The sequence below is a fragment of the Chanos chanos genome, chromosome 6, assembly GCF_902362185.1.
Source record: "Chanos chanos chromosome 6, fChaCha1.1, whole genome shotgun sequence".
NCBI classification, from domain to species: Eukaryota; Metazoa; Chordata; class Actinopteri; order Gonorynchiformes; family Chanidae; genus Chanos; species Chanos chanos.
This window is the reverse complement of record NC_044500.1, coordinates 35,573,061-35,597,823: the sequence shown is the minus strand read 5'-3', so window position 1 is coordinate 35,597,823 and position 24,763 is coordinate 35,573,061. Positions and strand designations below refer to the sequence as shown.

Here is a 24,763-nt window from a genome sequence, read left to right as displayed (position 1 = left end):
TGTGTCTGTTACATGAGTTCCCTTCTGACTGGGCCCTTTGTGGAACGGAAGAAAGCAAGGAGAGAATGGAAACTTGTCTCATTTCCGTCAGCATATCAGAGCAGATTACTTACTCAACACAAACTGTTTCAGGACACTGGAATCTATAAGGCTAGCTGTAGTGTAAGAGTTTTAGGAATGCTGCACTCTGGAACTCCCTCCCCCTCTCCCCTAGTGCTTCAGAACACATGGTACATTCCGTTTAAAAGGGTGCATGTCATCTCTCAATGCACTGTGTCCTCTGAAGGAGCAGCTGCTGGGAGCACAGTTTTTCAGCGGGAACTCTCTCTCGCTTCTCTCCTGTCTGTTTGATCTCTCTCCATTGCCTTATTTCAGACACTCTCTCCCTCTCTTTTGGTCGCTTACATACACACCCACAGACACACATACAGACACACACTCTCTCTTTCTCACACACGCACACACACACCTACACACAGAAATCTATACTTATTCTTTTTTTTTTCGCAGACACACACAGAACAAGAAACAACAGGTAGAGAACATCTCTGTTTTCCCAGAGCAGAGAGGAGAGGAACAAACTGTTGGGATTTGTACTGCGTGCTGCTGTTACTGTTGGGACTAAAACTGTGGGAGAAAAAGAAAAGGGGAGAGAGTCTCATCTTGTTCCCCTATAGTCCCCCCTGACACCATGCCGCTCTGTGTGGATTTGCTCCTCAGGGAAAAATCCTTAAAATGATGGAGGACAACAAGAAGCTGGCTCAGCGGATCGATGGAGCCATCCAGTCAGCCAGTCAGGAGGTGACCAACCTGCGCTCAGAACTCTCTGCTACCAGCCGCAGACTGGCTGAGCTGGGGGCCAGTAGCCCCCACAACCTGGACCACAACCAGCATAACAACCACCACGGTAGGAGACCAGGAACTCGCGCGTCTGTGTGTGTGTGTGTGTGTGTGAGTGTGTGGGTGAGTGTATGCAAATAGACACATGCTTGGTTAAAGTTTGATAACTTACTCTAAGGAAAAAGTTGTGAATTCTTCTTCCAGTTAAGTATTTGTCCCACTCCCAGTTTTCCCATTCCCTATAATCTATGTGAATGTAATGGCATTTTATTGGGTTATGAGAGGGAAAAAAAGCTTTCGAGAAGGGGGGGGGGGCATTTGAAGTTGTCCCGTTCCTCTGTGGTTAGACCTGTTTCCCTGGCAGCCAGTGGGATGCCTGCCTCTTACACATAACTGTGCGGTCTCCATCTCCTTCACTGAAGGCGGGAGAGAGAAAGGAAGAGAACGGAACTGCTGGCATGGGCTTGAGTGTGGCTGTCGTCATAGCGCTGCCTCTTAATGATTTGCGGGAAAAGATACGAAGCACGTGGTTAAGTCTTGAACATTCCCTTGAGTTCCGCTGCTACATCTGAAGTGATATTTTCTTCAGTAGTGACTCTTTGAATTTAAAACCTTTGTTTTTAAGTCATTTTATCAACAACAATGATGATATCATTGCATATGCAGAAGTGAGCATTTTCCTGTTACTGATTATAAAGCATTGATAAAGGTGAGTTAATGAACACTTGTGCGAACGCTGGTCCCAGTGGCTGGTTCTGAAAGGTACTCCTTATCTGAAATAACATAAGGTCAGAGCGAAACAGACAGACACTGCTGCGCAGTAGTCAAAGCTCTAGGCTGTTTGTGCTCTGAATCAAGTTCAGTATCCTGCTGAGTGGTCAAGGAGGATGGAATAGCTGCATGTGTGTGTTCAGATGAAAATCCAAATTGATGTGTGTTGTCATGATGTTGATGTTGAAGAGCTGAACTCGGCAGGTCCTCTCAGCCGCAGATGCTTTCCCTCATTCTGAGTTCAGCTGGTGACAGCTCAGTGTGAGGTATGCTAACCATTCTTAAGCTCAGTGTGTTGAGAGCTCTGACTGTTTGAGCAGGTGTCGTTAGTGTTCCTGCTCTAATTGAATGAGGCTATACGAACGGTCTGGCTGCAGGCGGTTAGAAAACGGTTTTCTGCGCTCCTCATACATCCAGCCATGGGAGCATGCTGCAGTCCCTGCCCGACATTCCACCTCGGCTGGGCTCTGATGTAATGCTTCCTCTGCCTCTCGTGGTCAGGTGACTGCTGACATGTGCTGGAGGCTGAGCGAGCAAAATGTAATCAGACACACATTCTTTCACCCTGCTGGACGTGGGAGCTGGAGACCGAGTTTACACAGCGAGCTCCCCTCTTAATAAACAGCATTCCAAAGACTTCAGACTTACTGTGACTGTGTTTTCTCAGTGTCACTCAGGGGCTGCTCTTATTATCCAACCAAAAGCTTGTGTTTCATCTTATTTTGAGGTTCACTGAACTTGCACATCATCCTAAGTTCAACTGTTCTCTTATTCGCTGATTGGATATGTCTGACCTTTTAAAGGTAAATGCAACTTTTTTTTTTTTTATCAAACCAAGTACTTCTGACATGTCCCTCAAGACTCTAAGAACTTTTAAACGTCATCAGAACATATTTTACAATATGTCAGTTTACATGACAAATGCACAGATAGAGAGGGATGCGTAGTCCCTCACCAAGAAGTGTTGCCTAGGCCTAATATGAGTGTCTTGGGTAACAAACTTCATTCTCTCCCCATCAATCTCTGAATGAAGTGATACAATATATCAGCAACATGATGCGTGAAAATGATGATGATATAAGCCTTTTATCAAGGTAATTAAACACACCACAATTTCCGTTTTCAAGGATTGGTTTAGATTATTGTAATACTGAACACAAAAAAGTTCAGAACACAATATAGTCTGAAATATATGTTGATGCTTTGAGTGATTTGTTGAGCAGCATGATGTGTTGTTCATAAATTCAGCTAATTTTAGAAAAATGAAATATTTGTATCCTTATGTTGGACTTGATGATATGTACACTACCTCGCACTACACTGCAGAGCCGAAATGTGTACTGTTTTACCATTTCTGAACCATAGTGACCTCACTGGCAAGATGCCCAATGAAGTCATTAAAAGTGTCCCTTGACATTTTCATGTTCTCAGTGGTGTCAGGTCAAACAAACTACTTTTGTGGTGAAAGATTGTAATTAAATCCATGTGTGTGCACATGTGTATGTTTAAAAAAAGGAAATATGTGCGCATATTCGAAAGTAAGATGACTTAACAGAACTGGGTCATTTCATGCATATTATTACAAAGGTCCTACCTGCTCATATTCCATATATATGGAATGAAGATAATGCTTTCATATCAGCTGGAGTAACATTCTGAATTAAAACCTAGTGCTGCAACAACAACCACTACTACTTAGCACTATCTAATCTATCATCTTGATATCCTATGTATTCCTATATGAAATCCTAGTATGATTGCTGTCAGCCCCTACATTTCTGAGCATGGATATGAACGATCAGAATAGAAACACTGATGATGTGCTCTCAAATGCCTTGGTGCATTATTTATGCCCCTTGATGACCAGCGTTTAAAGGTCATTCAGTTAGCATACAATATACAGATAAATATGCAAGTCTTTCAGAGCAACTTAACAAAACAAGCATAAAGAAAATAGATGACTCATCAATCCCCCAATCATAAGTCATTTGGAACTCAGTATAAATTCACAGGATGAGGCTGAATGCTCTGTGATGATCAAAGGATGTAATTGCATCTTTCAACACTTCATCTGCCTGTAATGGAGCATTTTCTAAATAGCTTTAACAATCACTGAATCTCATCACTCAAAACATCTCTGTCACTACACTCAGATAACCATGAGCCCAGTATTTTTGATGAAAACTGTAGCAGGAAGGCAATTATTTGACTACAAGTTGTTTGTTCACTGGGAAATAAAAGAGCTATTGTAATGATGTCACAGCCTATGAGGACAATGATGGTTGTAGACACAAGAATATATACATAGAGAGAGACGTAAAGTAACCCACAGTATGTTTATGCAATCCCCGCCCATAGTGGGGAGTACATAAACAATGTCAGAGTTCAGTTATCACTGGCTGTGTGCAGGACCGTGAAATGTCGATCATTCTGCACAAAGAACAGAATTTGGGTGTACCTTAAAAATCATTATTAGTTGAACACTTTTAGATAACTACACTCCATTTCAGGCACGAAATGATTATTATTAAAGTAGAAGGTTGTTGAATGTTTCAGTGACACCTCACAGTGGGAGTCTGTGGGAATGCCAGCATAGACTCCCTGGAGAGGGACACTTAGAACAAATGAGGAAAAATGTAACACACAGGCATCTTCGCACTTTCCGCTTATCTTGAAAGCATAGATTGGACCCCGTGAGAATGATACCTTCAGTTACGTCTGAACAACTAGAACATTCTCTGACAGTTCTCAGGCAGCACTGAGAAAGCATTTAGTAAACTTCTGTGTAAATATTTGTTCTGTGATGAACATTAGCAGTGCCTCGGAAATGGCATTTCCTTGTGTTTCTGCTGTATTGCTCCAACTGTGTGAAGGAACTGCTGAAATGACTTTAGAAAGAGAGAGACAGGATGAGATTGATGCATCCGTAACATCAGAGTTTGGTGGCGACGTTTCTGTTCTTCTGTGACTGACAGTAGGTGGTACTGCAGTCTGGCTAGTGTCACTGAATGAAACCCTAAGAACAAAAACTGAATCTGTTCAGGAGGTCAAAGTCAAGCTTACTAGGTTAACAGGGTATCTGCAGAGTAGACAGTGAATCATCACTCAGTAAGAAACTGTTCCTCTTCTATGTTAGGTAGCTATGTTAGGATCATATGAACTCAGTTCTTTTAATACAACAAGAAACTTTTAATGTCTTCAAAAGATCCACTAGCCTCACAGAAAATACATATTTGATTTTTATAGGCATGGCGCATAGAGTTATTGGACACGCTAATGTTATGCTCCATGCAACTTGAAAGACCATGATTTGCTGCCTAACATATGAAGAGATGAGAATCATCTTGCAGCAGTGGTTGAGATACCCCGAGGCAGCTGGCTGTCAGTGATGGAGCCTGTGGCTGGTGCCCCTATAGTACCGTTATGATTAAGATTTATGCAAAGGCAAGCAAGACTAACACAGGCCATTGCGCTCAGACCGAAGTGACTCAGAAAACATGATAAGAAGAGCTGAGCTGGAGCTGAGCTCTTACATGGGGCCTGCAGCCAAAAATGCTGTTTTAAACTAAGTGGCTGAAGAATTTTCAGATAGATGGAAAGCAGGACTTTCTCACACACTTTGGTTCCATTTCAATGTAATTTTTGATGATTGGGTAAAAATAATAGTTTTATGGTATCCTGATTCTAACAGCGAAGCCAAGATTGGAGGCTCCTTCTCCTATTTTTTTCTCCATTCGTTTGTTCTTAATGGGAGTGAAAGAAAGGTTCAAGACTTTTTGTTGGCTGCTTAGCTAGAAGTATCACAGCAGGATTGCTCCCTCCTATCTCCAGGGATTTTCCCCATCTTCCTGTTAAGTTCCCATGTGTAAGTAAAGTCTATGCTCAGCCCAAGAGCCCCCTCCAAAAAAAAAAGAAAAAAGGCAGCTTGGCTGTACTCAACCACACCCTGTCTGTGGCCAGTACAGCGTGAGAGAAACTGTGTCCAAACAATAGCCCAAGGCAGGCCTCTTTGCAGAAGACGGGCTAATAACCTAGAAAAAAAACATACATTCTTCTCCAGGGGCTCCATTACCAGCCTCAAGCAGAGGCACATTTTCAGGGGGGCAGCTGTTTCTATGCAAAGGAGCAAGTTGTACTTACATTGTAGGCCATTCATTGTTCAAAAAAGTTTAAACCACAATGATTAATTGAATGAAACAAAACTATGGACATATTTCAAATTGGAACTTGGAACCATTGTGCATGCAAACAATATGCTTTGCCTTGCAATTACTATTGTGAGATAGTTAATTGTTTGTGGGAGATGGACATGTATAATGAATGTATTGTTTCCTCTGTGGCCATGCTGATTAGGACAGGTCTAATAATGTGTGTGTGTGTGTGTGTGTGTGTGTGTGTGTGTGTGTGTGTGTGTGTGTGGGCATGTGTGTGTGTGTAGCGACAACCAGATGCATAAAGAAGCACTTGTTTATCAGTAATGCACATAGAGTCACCCTCTCTGTACCTCATCTGGAAAGCAATTGGTGTGGGCTTAAGGTCCCCAGTTTAGATTTGGCCCTTGCTCCTTTTTCTTCCCTGTAGAGCTTCTGTGGTACTGCAGCTGGTGATGATGGTACTCCTTGGCTTGACAGCAGATGGCCCTGATTCTGATGTGAGCAGCAGAGCAGAACCCAATAGAAATACGCTCCCAATGATCACGGCTGCCTTATGACAGGGCCGCAGGCAGAGGGAAAGTTTAATGCTGGGAAAAGAAACTTTTGTCTCTGGGGAGTTGGCTCAAGGATAAATGTCAAAGATCAAAAATTCTTGTTCAGCGTTTTGAGTCCTTTATAAAAGTACTACATATTAGACAAAAAAATGAGATGGTTGATTGTGATTAAAAGTTGATGCAATAAAAAAAAGATTTCTCTGCCTCATGAAGTTACCGATAAATATTGCAGAGGATAAGAGTAGATTCTTCCAAAATTTGAAACAGGTAAGCTCTTGTATTCTCTAGTCAATCATCTGCCATTTCTATACTGCATATATGAGAAGGCAGTCTTTTATCTTCCACTAAGCTGTACAGTCATGCAGTATGTAGGTATGTGCAAGGAGCAGAACATTACATACAATGTGAAAGGATTTCAAATTTGGGATATTTAACTCCAAAGCTCACTGCTTTTCTGAGTAAAATGGCACACCTTGTATATGCTGAATGTTTTTCTTATTTGTTTCTTCGGGGAATTGGATGAGTGAATCAGGAGAATACAGCACCGTGGCCATGACACTGTGATGCATTCTGTCAGTTAGGTGCACCATCTTGCCCCAGGAAAGAACAATTTTTTTCAAATTACAGATAAGAGCACATGGAACACAAATATTTCTGAAGGTGCACTGATATGGACAGAATTAATCAAGCTGATTGACCAAAAAAAAAAAAAAAATTGAACAAAGTACTTTTCACAACATTTCCTTTGCCTAATTTAATTACTTTCCCTTATTTTATTCCCTCCTTCCTCTCTCTCTTATGCGGTCAGTTGTGGCGGCTTGTCTCATTTCTTATCTAAAGAGATGATGGATGGTAAGCTGCAGCGCTCTGTCTGTCTCACTGTCTGTTGTCACGTAAGCCAAGACGACCCCCCCCCCCCCCCACACACACACACACACACACGCACACACGCTTTTCACAGCCCACTGAGCACTGTCTCTCAGTCTCCCTCCCAGGGCCCCCTCATCATAACACAATAAGGAGTGACACGCCACATATTTTCCTCTCTCCACGGATGACGGTTACAGAACTTGGGCTCAGGAAATGAGACATTATGCATCCTAAAAGTCATTTGTATTGCCTTGTGGGAACTGGGTGTTTATTATGCCCATAAGTCTAGGTCTGAAGGTTCATTTTACGTATTGTGTGAAACGATGCTTTCTGCTCTCTCTTCAATAGCACCATCTTCCATGGTATATGGCCTGGCTGCATCTGGAGTAGATCAGTGGAAGGGCCAGGAAAGGGCAACAGACTCTTTAGAGATGAGTGTTGTAATGTCACAGGGGACTGAATACGTTTATATTAGAGATTGCTCATTCACAGGGAATTAAGCTGGGTTCTACACAGGTGTCTGAGCCCATGCGTGGCCCCGGGGTTGACATGATGGGTCTGGACAGTTTGAGCCCCTACCCTCTCAACGTCAGGTGAGCACTGTCTCACAAGGTTTTGAACCCCATCCAGTCGACATTGCTTTGAACCAGTTGTCAAGGAAGGAAAGATGAAGAGCTTCAGGAAGGAGCTGACTAGGACATCTATTCAAAAGTTTTAGATTCCTGATCTAGGGAGAACAGTATATGGGACACAGGAAAGCTTTGGGAGACAAAACAGAGTTGACGCAGCGAGCACAGGGAGTCTCCCATACCCCCTCCCAAGAGGGGTTGCGGCCCCCCTTGTTTGGATTGTAGACACATCTTCCCAGACTGCTTTGTCTTTGCCTCTCTCTTGCTACAGGGGGTGAAAATAATGATCTGAGTTTAGGAATCAATCTCTTTCTATATCCTTTACTCAGCCTCACAAATCCAGTGCTGTGTTTTCACCTTAAATCAACCAAATCTTGGTTGAGTCCAGACTTCAAAAGGCTGTAAGTTTGCGAGCGAGTGGGTGGATGCCCAAGTGCTTGGGGAAAAGTCTCCACTCATCCCATTAAAATGCCTCATTGCCTCAGCGGAGAGAGGGAAGTTTTTTATTGTTGCCGTCTGCAGGCGGCATAAATCCATTATCAGATGAACAGAGACATACAGCAAAAGGAAAATAATATTGAAGGAGCACAGACTTACTTCATTTTGAAGATACAAAATATGACATTTTAAGAAGCACTGCGTTTGGTAAACTGCCGAATTCAACTCACCGTCTCATTTGCACCTCACCCATTTACTTTTCTGAGTTAGATTAATGTCTGTAAAAAGGTTCTTTCTTTTTCAGCGCACATCTCTTCCAAGTTTTATTTAGTTGTTCAAAACTTTTCTCCTCAGAGAATCAAACTAATTTCTGAGAAGTACAATGTTTCTTTAAGTAACACTAGATTCATACATGATCAAAGTGAGTTTGCTCTGTCACTTAACGAGAGACAGATTGGCTCCATCAGAGTGGTGTAGTCTAATCATCTGTCTAAGGCACCCTTGATCCTACCATGCTCAGAACTGATGAGTGACAAGACATGTGATTTCGAGATAAAATACTGATTCTAGGTTTGTAGAATTCTGACACTGTCGTCCATTTGTGAGCTAAAATGATATTGTTATCACAGTATTATTACACTTTCATATCCCGCATACTCTTTGTCACACTTGCACACAGGCAAAAAAAACAAATGTATGGATTAATGTCGAGTAAGACCATCTAGACCTTCTTTTTAGGTCTAGATTTCATACATACACCCTGACCTCTTACTCAGTTATTCTGTGTTTCTTCAATTATCCTTTAACCTTTCCCAACATCCAGTTAAGCTAGTAGCTGAAGAATCAAGTGGTGGAATCTTCCATAACATGCTGGCAACCAAACAGTAATGCTCATTCAGAATTGCCATCCCATTATGCGGATGTGGAGGTTTTGGTGTGGATTCATTTGAAAGATTTCCCGATGTCCCATAATTGACCACAACTAGCATCTAAGTCGCGTTTTTCCCAGAAGAATGTGTCCTGAAACCAAACATGCCTGAGATCATTCCTCTCAACTCAGACATTTTTTCCAGTGGCTAGCATACGGGTGTCATGCATGAGCCGCTGTAAGTAAAAGCTGAAAAGGGTTTATTTCAGTGAATTGCTCTGATAGTTATGCTGGCCAAGCATATCCTAAACTATTTTGCATTGTAACACATACTCTAATATAAAAAAAAAATCCTGAGAGAGAAACAAAAAGATTTCTTCTCTGCTATGTGTAACAGGGTCGTAAATATGTCACCCAAGTTAATGTGTCTTCCAACATCAGCAGGTCAGGATAGCATGGGATGTAGACACAGGCTTTGTCATGTAATCAACTTAGTGTCACTTTTTACTGTACTATACAGAACCACACTCAGGAAATGTGAAATGTTGCATTAATGTGTTTATTGAGAGCTTGCAAATTGGACAAATTAAGTCCTCTCCAAGCGAGGAGGTACTACTGTTGTCTTTTCCTCAAAGAAATTGTTGGTTCCTTCCATGGCTCCTCTCCCCTCCCACTGGACAAAGTATTTCAAAGTGACTGAGATTATTTAAATGACTGGTACTCATGAGCCGAAACAACAGAAGGAGGGTGACAGTTGAAATGCGATTAAAAATGTATACAGGCATTGTTCTGGGGCAAAAATGCACATCCTATTAATAAGTATAATAAAATAACACTAAGAGCAAGAGAAAAAATCAAAACACCATTGCAAAACAACACATCGAATTCTCTAATCAAAAAGAAAAAGTAGTTCAAGAGACAGTTCTGGCAAAACGGTTCGCTCACCTCTCACAGAGATGGAGTGTGTCTGGAGGAAGCTTCATCATTACTGAGTATTGTCACTGGAGACCAAGCCCATTACTTTTACTTTAAAGGGTAATGTCTACCCTGGAGCTAAGCAAGGCCAGGCTCTCCACAGCAGCCACATATATGGGAAAAAGCTGTGTTAATGTACTGCAGCAGATATTTGGACACATAGCACTGACAGCATCCTCTCAGGAGAGGCAGCCAGTTGTCGAGCTTGGTCTTCAAGACAGCTATAGTCACTGATAGATGATAACAGTAAGCTGTACTATACGCACATGTACAGTTACACTAACAGAAATGGAAAGGTTCAGGCTAGAATCTCAACGTAGGAGAGGCTCTGAAATCACATTGAAATCAACTTACATTGTTCTTGCGTAAAAACAGTATTGAGTGAGAACATGGTGCTTGTTGTTTATTGGCAAGTAAACACATAATTCACACGATGCAGCTCTTTTGAGTAACATCTTTTGTACCTCAAAACAACCATGAGACTGTGTACACCACCTTTTCACTGACACTGTGCATACACTCGTTGACAGGCTGTCAGAAAGTGTTTCTGTACAGGAGGGAAATAGAGTCAGGTCTTCCTATTGTTCAATGAAATTGCTCTTGAATCTTCATCAAGCTAAGACCATTGTAGATTTCAAGAACTTCTTGTATGAACCTTTATCAGCTAAGCAATCTCTGCACTGCAGCCTTTTTCCACTGCCAGGATGGCTGTATTTGCTACCTTTCTCAGTGACCTTTTACAGTTTACCAATTCAGGTCCCATTATCCATCTTGGCTCTAATTAGGAAAACGTCTGGCCTTCTTCAAACAGGCAGTAGAGCAATCCAGTGTCATAAGATCCAAGTGACATATTTGGTCAATATAAATAAGTAAAAACTACCTCCATCTGGAGAGTAAACAACCATAATTGCCAGTTTACTGGCCTGTTTCATTTCACGAATAGCTCCATGGATCTTTCATCCTTTTATTTAATTTGTTGCTCATCTTTCTTAATGGCTCTATTGGTTGCTCTATTGCTGCATTAATTGTTTGCAAGAGCACACTGTCATGTTGGGTCGCTACTTCACACAATAGCTTCGGTAAGCATCTCATTTTATTGCAAATGTTGTAATGGATGTCTCTCAGAGCTGCCTTGCAACATACTGTTTTCATTAGGATCTGGAATTAGGAAGATTTCCACATTCCATTGGCATTCTCACACATTCACACAGTGGCGTGGCTGAATGTTCTCAGACCAAAATACTTAAATGCTGTCTCTAACATGGTCTTGCCAGCTTCCCTGATTGCCCAGTGTGGTTGTGTTTAGTTTATTATGCATGCTGTCCCCAAGGGGAATAAGAAACAAGTATCTCATGAGCAATCGGGTGGATTTCACTTGAATAATTAGAGAAGTCACTCAGATGTGTTTTCCAAGCATGCTTGAAGAATTATACAGCAACACTGTCTCATCCGCAATTGCTTTCCAACCTTTTTAAAAAATGTATGTTTTGTGAGTAAGACTGTACTCGTGTTCCTGTAGAATGTCGTGTGTTCCTCTGAAATATTCCTGTCTGTTACTGAGTTATCTTCTGCGTCTGTGGATATGACCACACCTCAACCCTGAGACAGCGTCGGTTTTAGAGTATGTTTTACAGCAAACAAGCTCTAAGAGGACCCTAGCTGTGTAACTGCATGTTGCATATGTCACTTCAGTGTGAGTACATGGAATAACATCTTAATACATTTCAACTCAATGTCTATTGGCATTCCTAGTTTGTCTTCTATTAAGCTTTGTTTACTTTTCCTTCTCTGTTTTCCTTTGTCCCTCCAGTGTTCAACTGAACCTTTAAAGCAACCAAACTTGATCTATAATCCCAAACAAGCACAGATGGTATTTGTTCTGTTTGATGGGAAAATATTCTTGGCCGTCATCCACCTTGCTTTTTGACTAGGTGGGGAAAGGAACATGCAATATGAAGAATGTTGGATTGAGTCTGAATAAAAGACACTGAAGGAATTGGAAATGCAGCAGAGAAAATGTGAGAGACTTTTTTTTGTGTATCAAGCAGAATCCAAAAACTTCTTGGAAAGTTAACTCAATGAAAAGTTTGTGCCTGTATCATTCATGTATTCTACCCATTAATTGTGACCTCGATTTAAAACTCACCTATGTTTTTTTTTTGTACAGCTATTGTTTATTTGGATTGGGACTTGCAGACATGTGCACTCACATGAAATAAAAATAGTCATGAATTTTTCATCTTTTGCCGAATAGTAGATGTTATTGAGAAGATACAGTACTCAGTACTCTTGTCTAAGTCTTGTTACAGACAATCTATTGATCTCCATCTGCTGATGTGACAGTGTGTTCAGTATTCTCATCCATGTCTCATGTGAAAGCTTTTGTGGATTTTTTTCAAAGAAAGTTTTTGAAATAAATCAGTAAACAATCCACAAGTGAGTGAATTTAACTTCCTATTACCATGATAAAACCTGAAATCTAACAAAGGGGGGGGGGGGGAAATGGAATCCAGGCTGCTTTTTATTGGCATTGAGTTTTGGGGATCATATTCCAGTCAAATCTTAAATGGCCTCTTGCTCTTGTTGACTCAAGAAAAAAGAAGAAAACTTTGGTATTAGAGCATTATGCTACTCCACTGATACAAAACCTAGCGCTAGCATCTATTTCCAGTCTAGCGGTTTTGGCCACGGGGTAAGTCATGCTGATCAGGTAGGTCAAGTGGGTGGAACTCTAGCTCTGGCTTGCATTATATGTACTCAATAGCAATGAGAAACTGCTTAAGTGTCTCAGGTAGAAAACAAGTTCATGATCATTTGTAGTTCAAACTTTAACTATCTTCAGTGATTGCAATGGAGAAGTCTCTGGAAGATATCAATAAAGAGCTAGATTTGAAGATGTGAGGAAAAATGGAAAATAGTTCGTCTCTCAAGCCCCCTTTTTTTCATTTTTAATCGACAGAATTTGGGCGTTACTGTCTTCAGAAACGATGATCACATTAATCACTGAGTTGAGACTGAATTTAGAATTCCCCCACCCACTACCCTGTCTCATGCATTTACGCCCGCTTACAGTAATGCCAGGGTTTTCACCCTGAGCTGCAGCTGGAGTCATAGCCTTTCACGTGCCAAAACACTGCTGTGACATAGATAATGGCTCACAGCAAGGAAGAAAACAAAGCAGGCACTTACAGGCCGTCCAGGAGCATGTGAGCTCTCCTGCCTTAGCTGTAAATCTGGCTGTGTAATATGGGCCATTAGTCTCTTTCAACCCCTGGGCTAGTGCCGTCTCATGATCTCTGCCCGGCTCCCGGGGGCCAAAACACGGACCCCAGACGTCTCTGCCAATAACACTGGAATAAGCACCGGATCTCCAGTGTGGCTATGGCAGGAGGAAGGCAGGACTGACGGTGGTGTGGTGTGATGGGTCAGGTGAGAAAGACTGACAGTTGGGGGAGATTACAGGGAATTTACGGCTTCTTCATTTGACAATCTCTCAGCACAAACTCAGTGAGGACAAGCCCATCTGGAGTCCATTAGGCTAACTTCCAAAAGATGACTTGACCGTTCTGTGCCAGCCTGTGGTTTTGGTGTATGTGCCCTACCTCAATCTTATACATTCTCTTTCTGTCCATCAGTAAACAGTTAATATAAAGTCATTGAATATAAAGTAGATCTACATACATTGAATTTTATTACTGTACATTTGTATTTTATTTACAACTATACAAGTATCTATTGCAGTACTAGACCCGGTTGACAATAATGGTTACTCTTTATGCACTGGCCCTGACAGTAATGGTCACACCACTGGTGGCCAGTGGTGGTCTGCAGGCTCCGTTTGTTAGCCTCTGGAGGGAGCAGAAGAACACCAGCAAATTGAACAGATGTGATTGTACGAATACACTGGCCTCTCACCCACTGACCAGAGACATCTGTTCACTGGAAGCAGGATAATCTGTGGTTAGGGAATTATTGAAAATGAAATGGCCACAAGGCTCAGGAGGCCGCGCCTCAGGAGGATTTTATCATGATACGCTTGTATTTGATGTCTTGCGCGGACAGTAAAGTGAATCCACATGAATAGTAAAACCGTGCTATTTAGTGAGACAAACTCAACCTAAGTAATTACAGAGTTTGTGTGATTTTTCGGACGTGGCATGCACATGAATGCAGTCGCCTTTAATCAGGATAGCAGAAATCTCTTGTAAGACGCAAGTGCTGTAATCCGGTCGGAGTGTTTCACTATGATTATACTGCCAGAGCTTTACTGTAAGTGTCTGTTAGAGCAGGAGACTCTTTGCTGTAGGGTCCACCCCCTGGGCAGGGCAAGAACGGGACAATAATAAAAAAAAAGGGAAAAAAAGGGGGAGGGAGGGAAACTGAGAGTGAACAGATGCAGGATTGGGGAGGGGAAAGGAGGGGCACAGCTGCAGTCGGATCAGGGAATGGTACTGGGGTCTAGACGTGGGGATGGGAGTGAGGAGGTTTCTGTAGAATGCCTTATGTTGTGTCAGGGAAAGGAGCCAGAACAGTAAGGGCAGGAGGGGAACTGAAATGTTGCTGGCACCAGTCAAAGGAGACCATGTTGCGGCCTAGCTGTGTTCCATGGGAAATAAATGAGGTGGATCTGCTGAGAGGTAAACTGTATAAAAATACTCCTCTACTTTACACAAAGCAATCATTTCAACAGCATTAACATAGCACTTTGCAGCGCCTGTGATGCAGGGGCCACGAACCAGTAGCTACGTTTTACTGTAGCTCTACTCTATCACGGCACGTCAGTGATCAACATGTAGAAGTTTATGTAAGTTATTATTGTTGTTGCATGTGTCAGAGATGGTGTGAGTTAACATGAGGCATTTTTACTGGCTTGCACAGTACTCAGGTCCTGTCAGTTTTCAGGTTTTATGCCATCATTTGATTCTGTGCTCAGATTATAGGGAAGTCTGATACCAGAGTTTGGGAATTGCAGAGGTGATGGTGCAAACAGATTGGATTTAACTGTCATTGTCATTTTCTGACTGTAGAAACTAAATACAGAGGAGACATTTAAATGGTTGGTTTAAGCTTGTGAACATGAGAGAAGTGTTGTTGTGTTTCTCAGTTGAGTTTTGCAAGACTTTGTGTGAACACAGTACTGATTTGAAAAGACGCTTTATTTTTTCACAAGTGTCTGCCTGAAAGTTTCATGTCTCCTTCAGAGGAAAGACCAACTAAATTGTTATTGTTAACCTTTCCAGAACCCACTAGCCGAGAAATTAGCCTCCAGTTTAAATCCGGTTTTATTTAGCTAGAATTGTGCTGACATTTCTGTGCTAGGATCTGGTGTTGCAGAACACTGATTAAAACAAAAACTCCTAATCTATGCAGACACAACTGCTGCCTCATTTAGCTCGAGTAGAAGTTTTAAAAGACTGGTCTTCGATTTACTGCCTTACATCAGCTGTCAAACATTTTGCAAACCTTTCATTTAATTCATTGTTTTAGAAATAATGGAAGGTACTATAGCTTTAGTGTCCTTTTTATTCTCAAACATTTTCTTAAAAAAAAATTGGATTAAACTTTAAGCCCATGTTTTTGCATGCAGCTGTTGCTTAGCAACCACAGTGCGATGGTATGCTGAGGAACAACAGTGTGAAGTGTTATTATTAGAGATAATAAAGGCTTTCTGTGATGAAGTTATATTACATATTTATTCTTGCGTAGTAAATTGCATCTCCTTTAGACTCACCCCACTTCTTTCTCCTGGAGAAAAGTGTTGTGAAGATACCCACACACACTCACACACGTATGTATATATATATATATATATATGTAGAGGTTAATATATATACTTCACGTAGTAACCACTGCAGCCTTGTAAATTAGTTCCATTAATCTGAAACTGGGGTGCAAAAGGGAGCTAAATTCAATTTTCCCCCAATATTTCAGACTCTTTGTGACTTTGTGTTGAACCTTATAAGAAAGTATTTCCATATTAAATTAATCTCCCTTTTCATAACATATCTTGTACAGCACATAGATTATGAGGTTTATTTGCAAAGAGAGCTTCAGTAACAAGGCTGTGTCCCATTTAAGCTGTCCCTGCTAATTTGGGGAGATTCAGTTTTCAATGCTTGGATTGGAATTGATAAGAGAATTCCTCAGAATATGGTATACTTATGTTTTAAAAATAAACAGTAGAGCAGTTAGGCCATCACATGATCGTTCCAACACAAACTATTTCCTTTCTATCTTTTTTCCCTTGTTCTCCTTTCTCACCTTCACTCTCTCCCTCGTATGCTTGACCAGTGTTTGCTCATTTCATTCAGTGATATTTCATTCTGAGGGAATCTTGGCACTAGCCTTCTTCATTCCATTATGGTACATCACAACTGCTCTGGGCTCTCATGAAAATGTCATTGATCTGTGTTCATCCATTTCACCACCTTCAGCCTGACTGACTTTCATTAATTGTGTGCCCTTTAGTGTGTTGCCTAAATCACTCAAAAGAGCTTCAGCGCATCCTTTTAAGAAAACCTTGCTCATCAAATGGAGTTTTGAGTTAATTAGCAACATCAAATAATGGGATGCTGTCAATCCTGGCAAAAACACTGGGTAAAGAATCAAGAGATAAGGGCAGATAGAGTCAGTAGCAGCATAATGTAAAGGTAGAGGGAGGGAGGACTGTAGAGAGGGTTACTGAGAGGTGCATCCTGATAAATAGAGAGTCTTGGTGCTCTTCTTTCCTGTAATGAGGTAAGATCAATCTCATTGTCAGCCACTAAGCCATTCCCCTATTGTCTGTACTTAACATGAATAACGCAGAGGTCAAGATGGAAAGTTGCCAAGCATGCAGGGCTTAAATCCTTACCTCCTGAGCTGTGCACTGATAAAAAAAAATGCACATAGACAGTCTTGGAAAACACAGATGCAGTTGCTAAAATCAGACTTGAATCATTTGTTTCCTTAGAGATTTTTAATATGAGTAAAACATTGTGAGCCCGTGTTGATGAATAATCTCTCTCTGGATGCTGGCTAATGAACCGTTCATTTGTCATAGTAATTGTTAGAGTTTTTGCGTGTCCAGTAGGATCTGGACATAAATGGTTAGCGCACTTGCCACCTTGTTATCTCTTGCTGTATCTGCAGTTCAAACACTAACACAGCTCAGCCAATTTGTTTACCCTGTTAGACGGGCATTAATTGAGTAATGAATTGTAATTATGTGCTTGTCAGGGCCTAAAGTGCCAGTGCTTAGACTGGCCATTGATTGCTCATGTTTGGTTGATTTGCTGAAGATGGGCAGTCTTCTTTGACCACTGCTCTGAGAGCGTGAGGATCATTTTAATGCTTGGGGGCAACACTGAAAGGAGGGAGTGTAAACCAATTCGTATTGCATAGTTTCATGTACAGTCAGTGTTACCAATGAAGTTACTCAGGTTTGGGGGTTTGTAAAATGATTTACAAAAGGGCTATCAATATCTAATGTAGCAATGGTAAACTTCTGACAGAAACAAGGTGCACAAATTCATGTCCCATTAGGAAGAGCTCATACACAGTACATTTCATATGTGTTAAATAAAGCTTGGAGGGGAATCTATCGTCTAGTGAATGAAGGATGACGTAAACACTCTCAGAATTCACTTGTAAATTTGCTTTGTACAATGTTTTGCATATTTCTACGTCTTTTAATGTTAATAATATATATATATATATATATATATATATATATATATATATATATATATATATATATATATATAATTTTTTTTTTTTTTTAAGTATTTTCACTCACTATAGAAAACAAAAATCTAGTTTGAAATGTCAAATGTTAATGAGGGTTTAAAGCATTACACAACTTCATAAACTCTAATAAATTAGAGAGGATGAAAATAAAGGTTGTGCAGGTCCTTCTGCCTCCTACCTATGCGTGAGTAAAACCTCTGACATCTTTGGCTCCACGGCCTCACTGCTTTGCTGCTAGGTAGTGCCATAGAACCCCAGCCCACTAATTACAGGCTGCCAAGGGAAGACTCTGTGGCTGACACTGGGTGATTTGCATCAGAATTTTGTAGCTGTGCTAGTGTGGAGGTGTTTTTTCTCCACACCATAATTTGAGTGTCAGTCAACATTCATTTTTTGACTTGGTCAACTGAGGAGTTTTACTGGCTTATTTCAACTACAAATGTTAGCACATACTTCAGGTATTTTTGCTGGAGATAAAAATTGCTCAATCTAACTCTTCTTTGGTTTTAATCCATGAATGGTCTAAACTCATGCAAAACGTATGCTTTTGCAGTCTGGCTAAGAGTCAAAACTGATTTCATAACCATGTTTGTTATTCCAGTAGTTAATTCTTTGTGGAAAACCTCTAGCTTTTTATAGTAGAATAACTGGCTTCTGCATCTGTTACTTGTTATTTGTTTGCATACAGCTCTCATACCAGGAAGTTTTATGTGAATTTCTCACTCATGAAATATAGCTATGTTTTCTTAGCTGAATTAGAATTAAGAACAACATAGAGGTTTTGGAATTCAAAATCCACTAAGTTCTAATCTGTTCTGCACTTAACAGTAAGATGTATTTGCAACACTATTCCGTGTGACACTAGCAATCCACGTTGTGTCTGCTTGTCAGGTTCTATATAGGGTTATAAAGAGAAATAAAACTCTTGTCAGGTTCTATATAGGGTTATAAAGAGAAATAAAACTCTTTTGTGCTGACAGCTAACAGAATCAGTTTAACCCTTCTTTAAATCAAGATTTACTGGCACTTTATGTAAGCATACAATTATACATTAACACAAGTGCAGAATGTAATTTTACCTAGGAGCTGCTGCATTAGTCTCTGTTTTCAAGAGCTCTTAAACCACACCCCATACCAGATTCATTCTGATGTAGTACAGGAGTCCAGCGGTATTGATCGACAATCGTAATATTTCACCAAGAAGCAGTTTCCTGTGTCCTGCAGACTGATGCACTGATGCTGTTTGTTAGCAACAGTGATGTATTCCTTCCATGTCTCAAGTTCTGATATTGATCTCAGCAATAAGTTACTTTCATTTCTGTGTGTTTGATACAACCGAATGAAGTAGCTAATATCATCAAAGTTCTCCATTAAACAGAGACAGAGAATACAGCAGAACATCCCTCCCTCCAGAAATTCATTTGTACAAGATCTGCAGTAACATTGTCCTGACCTACGATTAATGCACAGGCTTTCAATGTTCCTCCCAATATGAAAAGACTGTGGAGAGAATGACTTTCCTCAGTCTTAAACCAAAGTTTATTCAGCTTAGTTCCAGTGTAGCTTCTTACAAGGACACACTGTTTCTGCTGTTTAATTTAGTGGATACACACAGTGGCTTGGAAACAGGCAAAGTTTCCTAGAATAGCGATGATATAGTGCTAAGTAGATCCATAACCAGGGGGTCATGGATTTGACCCCCAAGTTTAATGGTTTACTCCTATGCCCCTGGTCAAGGTAGTTAACTCCAAGATCGCACCAAAGGTGCCACCTCTGACATCGAAGGTGATAATTGTAAATTTCTGTGGATGAGAAAAAAATATAAATGAATAAATATAATATTCAGAATGTGTTTTGTTTCTACTGAGAGATGGTGAGGTATCACAGGGCTAACAGTGGCCATTTGGTCATAGCAATGATTTCAACCTCAAGCATGACTAGTAATGCTCATTTTAAATTGCACATTGCAAACATATACTACATAATTATCATGACATAATCATACATATGGTGTCTCAGCTGACTTGTATGGCACATGGGAAAGACCAATAATTAAGCCTAAATGGACTGAAATAAATTTCTACACATACAGTTTTCCACCGTGATGCTTCAAAACAGTTACCTCTGTAACTATTAGCTCTCAGAGGTTTTTGCATGAAATCATGTAAAAAGTGTTTCACAGTCATATGTAGTGCGACAAACCATACTCTATGTAATGCACCCTTAATACGTAACAATTATCTTTTAATCGAACAATAAGAAGAGTTCACAAACTTAAACAAATCACACAGTGTTTTGCACTCTGGGAATCTGTTCACATATGCTTAGTCTACAAACTCTGTGGGTTCTGGTCAATTATTTAAGCTTGCTGAGTAATATATTTCTCAGGAGAGAGCTTCCTAGTCCTCCCAGGTGTGTTTTAATTTTTTATGCTGTTTTTTGTTGTGCTACTCTCTCTCTCTCTTTCTTTCTCTATCTCCCTCTCTCTCTCTCTCTCTCTCTCTACCCTCTGTTTACATCTTCACTCTCTATGCAATGTAAGACAAGGTTACGAGAAAGCTTATGGAACAAGTTTCAGCTCTGTACATTCAACCCATGATCAGCTTGCTATCAAAACATCTTTAAAAAATTGAATGGTGGACCTGAGATAAAAAAAAGAGAGAAATTAGTTGCTTTTCTTGAAAGGAAGAGAGAAAGCTCTGGGAAGTTCCAACCACAGTTTCAGTGTAGCTAGTTTCAGCTAGCTTTCTTTGACCATGTCACAGCTGGAATAGCCTTCAGGGTTGTGACTTTGTATGTATGAAAGCAAGATTTCTCTTCTGAGAGACTCATATCTGATTCAACTGTGTGCTGTCTGCAGAAACTGCTGGATAGTTGGGCTAAAAGGCAGCTGAAAAGTTGGTACTGGGCTAGTCTATGTGACAGGGAGACTAATCTGATGACTGGGCCTAAGAGACTTAGGTCACCTAAATGTCTCACACTCTCCAAATGTTCCCTCACACACTGAGAATATTAAAGAGCACAGTGCCATCTGTGTCCACACTCCCCTTCCTGCTGCCCTCAACTGTTTTTACTCTGGCGTTTTTCCTTGTGTCTCTGATGGATTTCTTCCAGGACGATTTTGCCGCTTTAATCTTCATTTTTAATCCGACCTCATCTTGCTGGCTGGTTCAGCAAAGGCCCTAGGTCAGGGAGATGAGAGCCTAGTCCAGCTGTGTCTGGGAGTTTCCACCAGATGAGTGTGTGTGTGTGTGTGTGTGTGTGTGTGTGTGTGTGTGTGTGTGTGTGTGTGTGTGTGTGAGAGAGAGAGAGGTAGTGAGTTTTACTGTCAGTACACATACTTTCCATAGATGTATAGCTGTGAATGATGAAAGAAGAATGTTATAAGTGGTGCATCAGCTAATGAAACAATTTTAGGAGGTTTATTAATCACTGTTCTTCTTAATTAATCACTACACTACATAAACTAAATAATAAAGATTAACTGTGTGAATGTTTCTATATTTCTCATGTTAAAGACGTCCCATCAGTCGCACCAGACATACTCAGCTCCTTAGCTCTTACAGACTATGGTTAAGCAGCCACCTGATCCACTCTGAGCTCCGAAAGCAGCTGTCTTCACATTGGTTATGGCCTTGTCCCTGTGCACATGGACTAATGCATCGCTCTTCTGGTTGTGGAAATGGGTGTGTACCACACAAAACAGTCCACACCTTTCCTTGACTCAGCTAAATGATGCAATATGAGAAATATTTGGTATGGTTTTCATGAGTCTTCACCGCTTGCTGCACACAAACAAGCATCTGATCATTGTCATTGTTTTTGTGTTTTAAGTAACTGACAGCAAAATAAGCACCCCTCCCAAAAAATAAAAAAAATCAATAAACAGAGTAACACCTTAGAGTACTGCAGATAACCGTGCTGGATCTATCCATCCAAACTTTAGGAGAGAACTATTCACCCTGATTTCATATCAATGTTTAATTTTATTGACAAGAGCTCTCTATAAATAATTGACATGAATGTCTAATGTCTTTGGGAAGTAATGAGGAGTCAGTCATATTTTGCTGTTTATCATTTGTGATATCGCTATCACTTATGTATATTCACAGTTCACTTGGGGTGCAAACCACAGACAAAAATGCCAGTTACACCCACACGTGTCACTGGATGTCACTCGGCGATGTGTCTGTGGTCTGTGGGAGCTGACAGACCACTATGAACACATCTGTTCTCATTTGACTCTGAGATCACCGCATTGTACTCTGGCCAGCTCAATGCCCAGTGGCATTATTCTTAAATGCCACCATTCAGCATGCCAAATGGATTTTTATAATCAGTTCTGCTGAACCTCCACTAGATCTGGATAGTTAAAATAATATCTCCATGAGTCCATCTTTGTATACGTTGTGCAAAGGGACAATCTTGCTAGATTTGAAGGCACACCGTTACTACATCCATTGTATACTGCGGTGGAGCTTGTTGAAATGTCAAAAATGAGCAGACGACCTTTCTCTGAGGTCCCTCGTGTGAGCTCTCGACCCTAAGAGACCAGCTTCATCATTAGTAACCACAAATATTCATCTCTGGAATGAATTCAACAATATGACAGAATTAGTGCAGAACCCACTCCATGGAATCAGGGGGTCATCGGAATTGTAAGAGAAAATACTGTATCGCTTCATTTTGTTTCATAAGTTTTCATTTCGTTAGAAATGAAAATTTTTTTTTTGGCTTTATGAGATTGATATAAATGCACAACGTATTATTTTTAAAGCTCTCAATGGGAACATCCATGAAACATTTGGCTTATTCGTTTTTTTTCAAATCTTTAAGCTATCTCTGATCTGCAGATCTCTTGGCACCTTGGCAATGCCATCTTTACCCCTGCCCAGATTACCAAATAGATCTCGTGCTACAGTAATCCCATTGGCCCTGTATAATCAATCCTCTTTGATCAGGCAAGGCCAAAACTGAGCGCACTCTGTGTTTGGGCATTCTGCTCCATCTCTAGCCCCCTGATTTATGACGACGGCAGAGATGAGAGCGGATATGATGAGATGAATGCGAGATACTGAAGCTGAAGGTGGCTTTTCAGATCGCCTCGTAGTTTGTGAAAGAATCTGAAGAGTGAGGAATCAGTGAGTATGAAGATGCTCTTTTTTCTGTTTTTTTTTTGTTTGTTTGTTTGTTTTTTTTATGTCTGTGTCTCATAAATCAAAATCTATTAACACCAACATATTTACACTTGTTCTTTTCCACTAGATTGAATGTAGTCTAAAATGATCTAAAATAGAGCCTATCTGGAAATGTAGTGATAGAAGTTGATCATAAGCGTATCTCTTCAGGTTCAATTTTTTTTTTCAGTTGAATTTGCAAGTGTTCACTTTCCCTTGTTAGTCTTTGAAATTCGTGGAGAAGAACCTGCTTTCATTCATCCTGTCTTCGTGTATTCAGAGCTCACCAGTGACAGAGATGGTTCTCCTTTTCTCTGAACATACCATGCTTTGTATTCACCTCTTCTCAATAACCTGTGTTCAAACTTGTGTCCAGTACTACCAATAGACTCATATATTCTTTTAAGCCTGTCTGAATGCAGACCTTTTCTAAAGCCTTCATAACTCACTCAACTGATGAGGTAATATCATCTTTTTATAGCACATAAGCCATGAGGCAAATGTTGAAAGAAGCTCAATGAGCTCAAATGTGTGAAATTGCCTGTCAGACTTTTTAATTTACTCCACGGTGCCATAACAGGTCTATAGATAGTTATCCAGTTCGGCTGTGGTCATATGCTCACAACTTGCTTAAAAGTAACTTACCTGAAGATGTTACCTCTGGAATTGCCTTCAGATGGTTAAATAACTTCAGTGTAGTATTTTCTTTGTGAAGTATTCACTGTGCAGCTTAGAAGAAACACACTGGATTATGTTAAGTATATGATGATGTCTTTGATACGAGCACCAAATTGCTTGTATAAATTCACAGATCAATAAGGATTTCTTTCCTACCAAAGGCTTACCACAAACGTACCTAGAACCTTGGCAATGAAATATTTACAGTGAATTTTTGGCGGTGTGTGCCCCTGGTGGCTAGTGATAGGTCATTCGTATGAATTTACAATAAAAATGAAATGGAAGACTTACCCCTTACCTCGTTCAATGCGTCAAACTCCTCTTCTTAAAAAAAAAAGCAGGCAGTAAAAGTATTGACGCAGTCATTTATCTCCATTTAATTTTTTCCATTTTTACTGCACATGTAACCCACTGAAATAGCCTGTTGAGGCTTTTCAATGCTGCCTGATTGCTTTCCTTCATTTGTCTGTCTATGCCTTGTTGTGTATCATGTTACTATTTAATGAAACTGGCTGAGTCATCTTTTAAGGGGCCATAATTGGAGTGAAGAGTCCAACACATTCCAGTAGGCTTCAACAAACATAATGCTCCTGTAATACTCACACTCTCTGTTCTGCGTGTTCCTCTAAGAGCAGCAACTCTCAGGGTCTCTGATGGGACTGTATGTGTAAAGGTTCCCCTTTGGGCACTGCCGTGTCACCGTTTTATTGTGGTCAGGTAGCTGATAGAACATGCCCAGGGCAGTGAATCACAGAGCCCTTGAAGGAGCCTCTAAGACCTAATGTGCTGTAAAAGCAAGGTCTATTGATTTTCTTCTGACATCTACGACTATAAATACCAATTAATAAACAGCATTTTTCCAGCTGATGGCAGTGCTATGTCTGGACGACTGTCATGCAGTATATTTCACTGGAGGGTTGAAGAGGATGATGAAGACAGAAGAGTAGTCTTTGATTATTTTCCTCAATCTCTCATCTTGTTCCCTCTTTAAAACTCCGTCCCCTTAAGGGCCCTTTTTTGCCTTAACCAAACCTCAAGGCGTGTCCGTCAGAAGCTTTACCTAACAGTAAACATATATTTA

General features: G+C 40.6%; 1 protein-coding gene across 1 annotated transcript in view; it reads left to right on the top strand.

The window, feature by feature from the left end:
* Nucleotides 1–735: 735 nt before the first annotated feature.
* Nucleotides 736–24,763, top strand: part of kaznb (kazrin, periplakin interacting protein b) — a 44,891-nt gene continuing 20,863 nt past the window's right edge. The window contains exon 1 of the mRNA XM_030777657.1: nucleotides 736–907. Within this exon, the coding sequence (XP_030633517.1) occupies nucleotides 736–907 (172 nt within the window). The remainder of the gene's footprint in view (nucleotides 908–24,763) is intronic.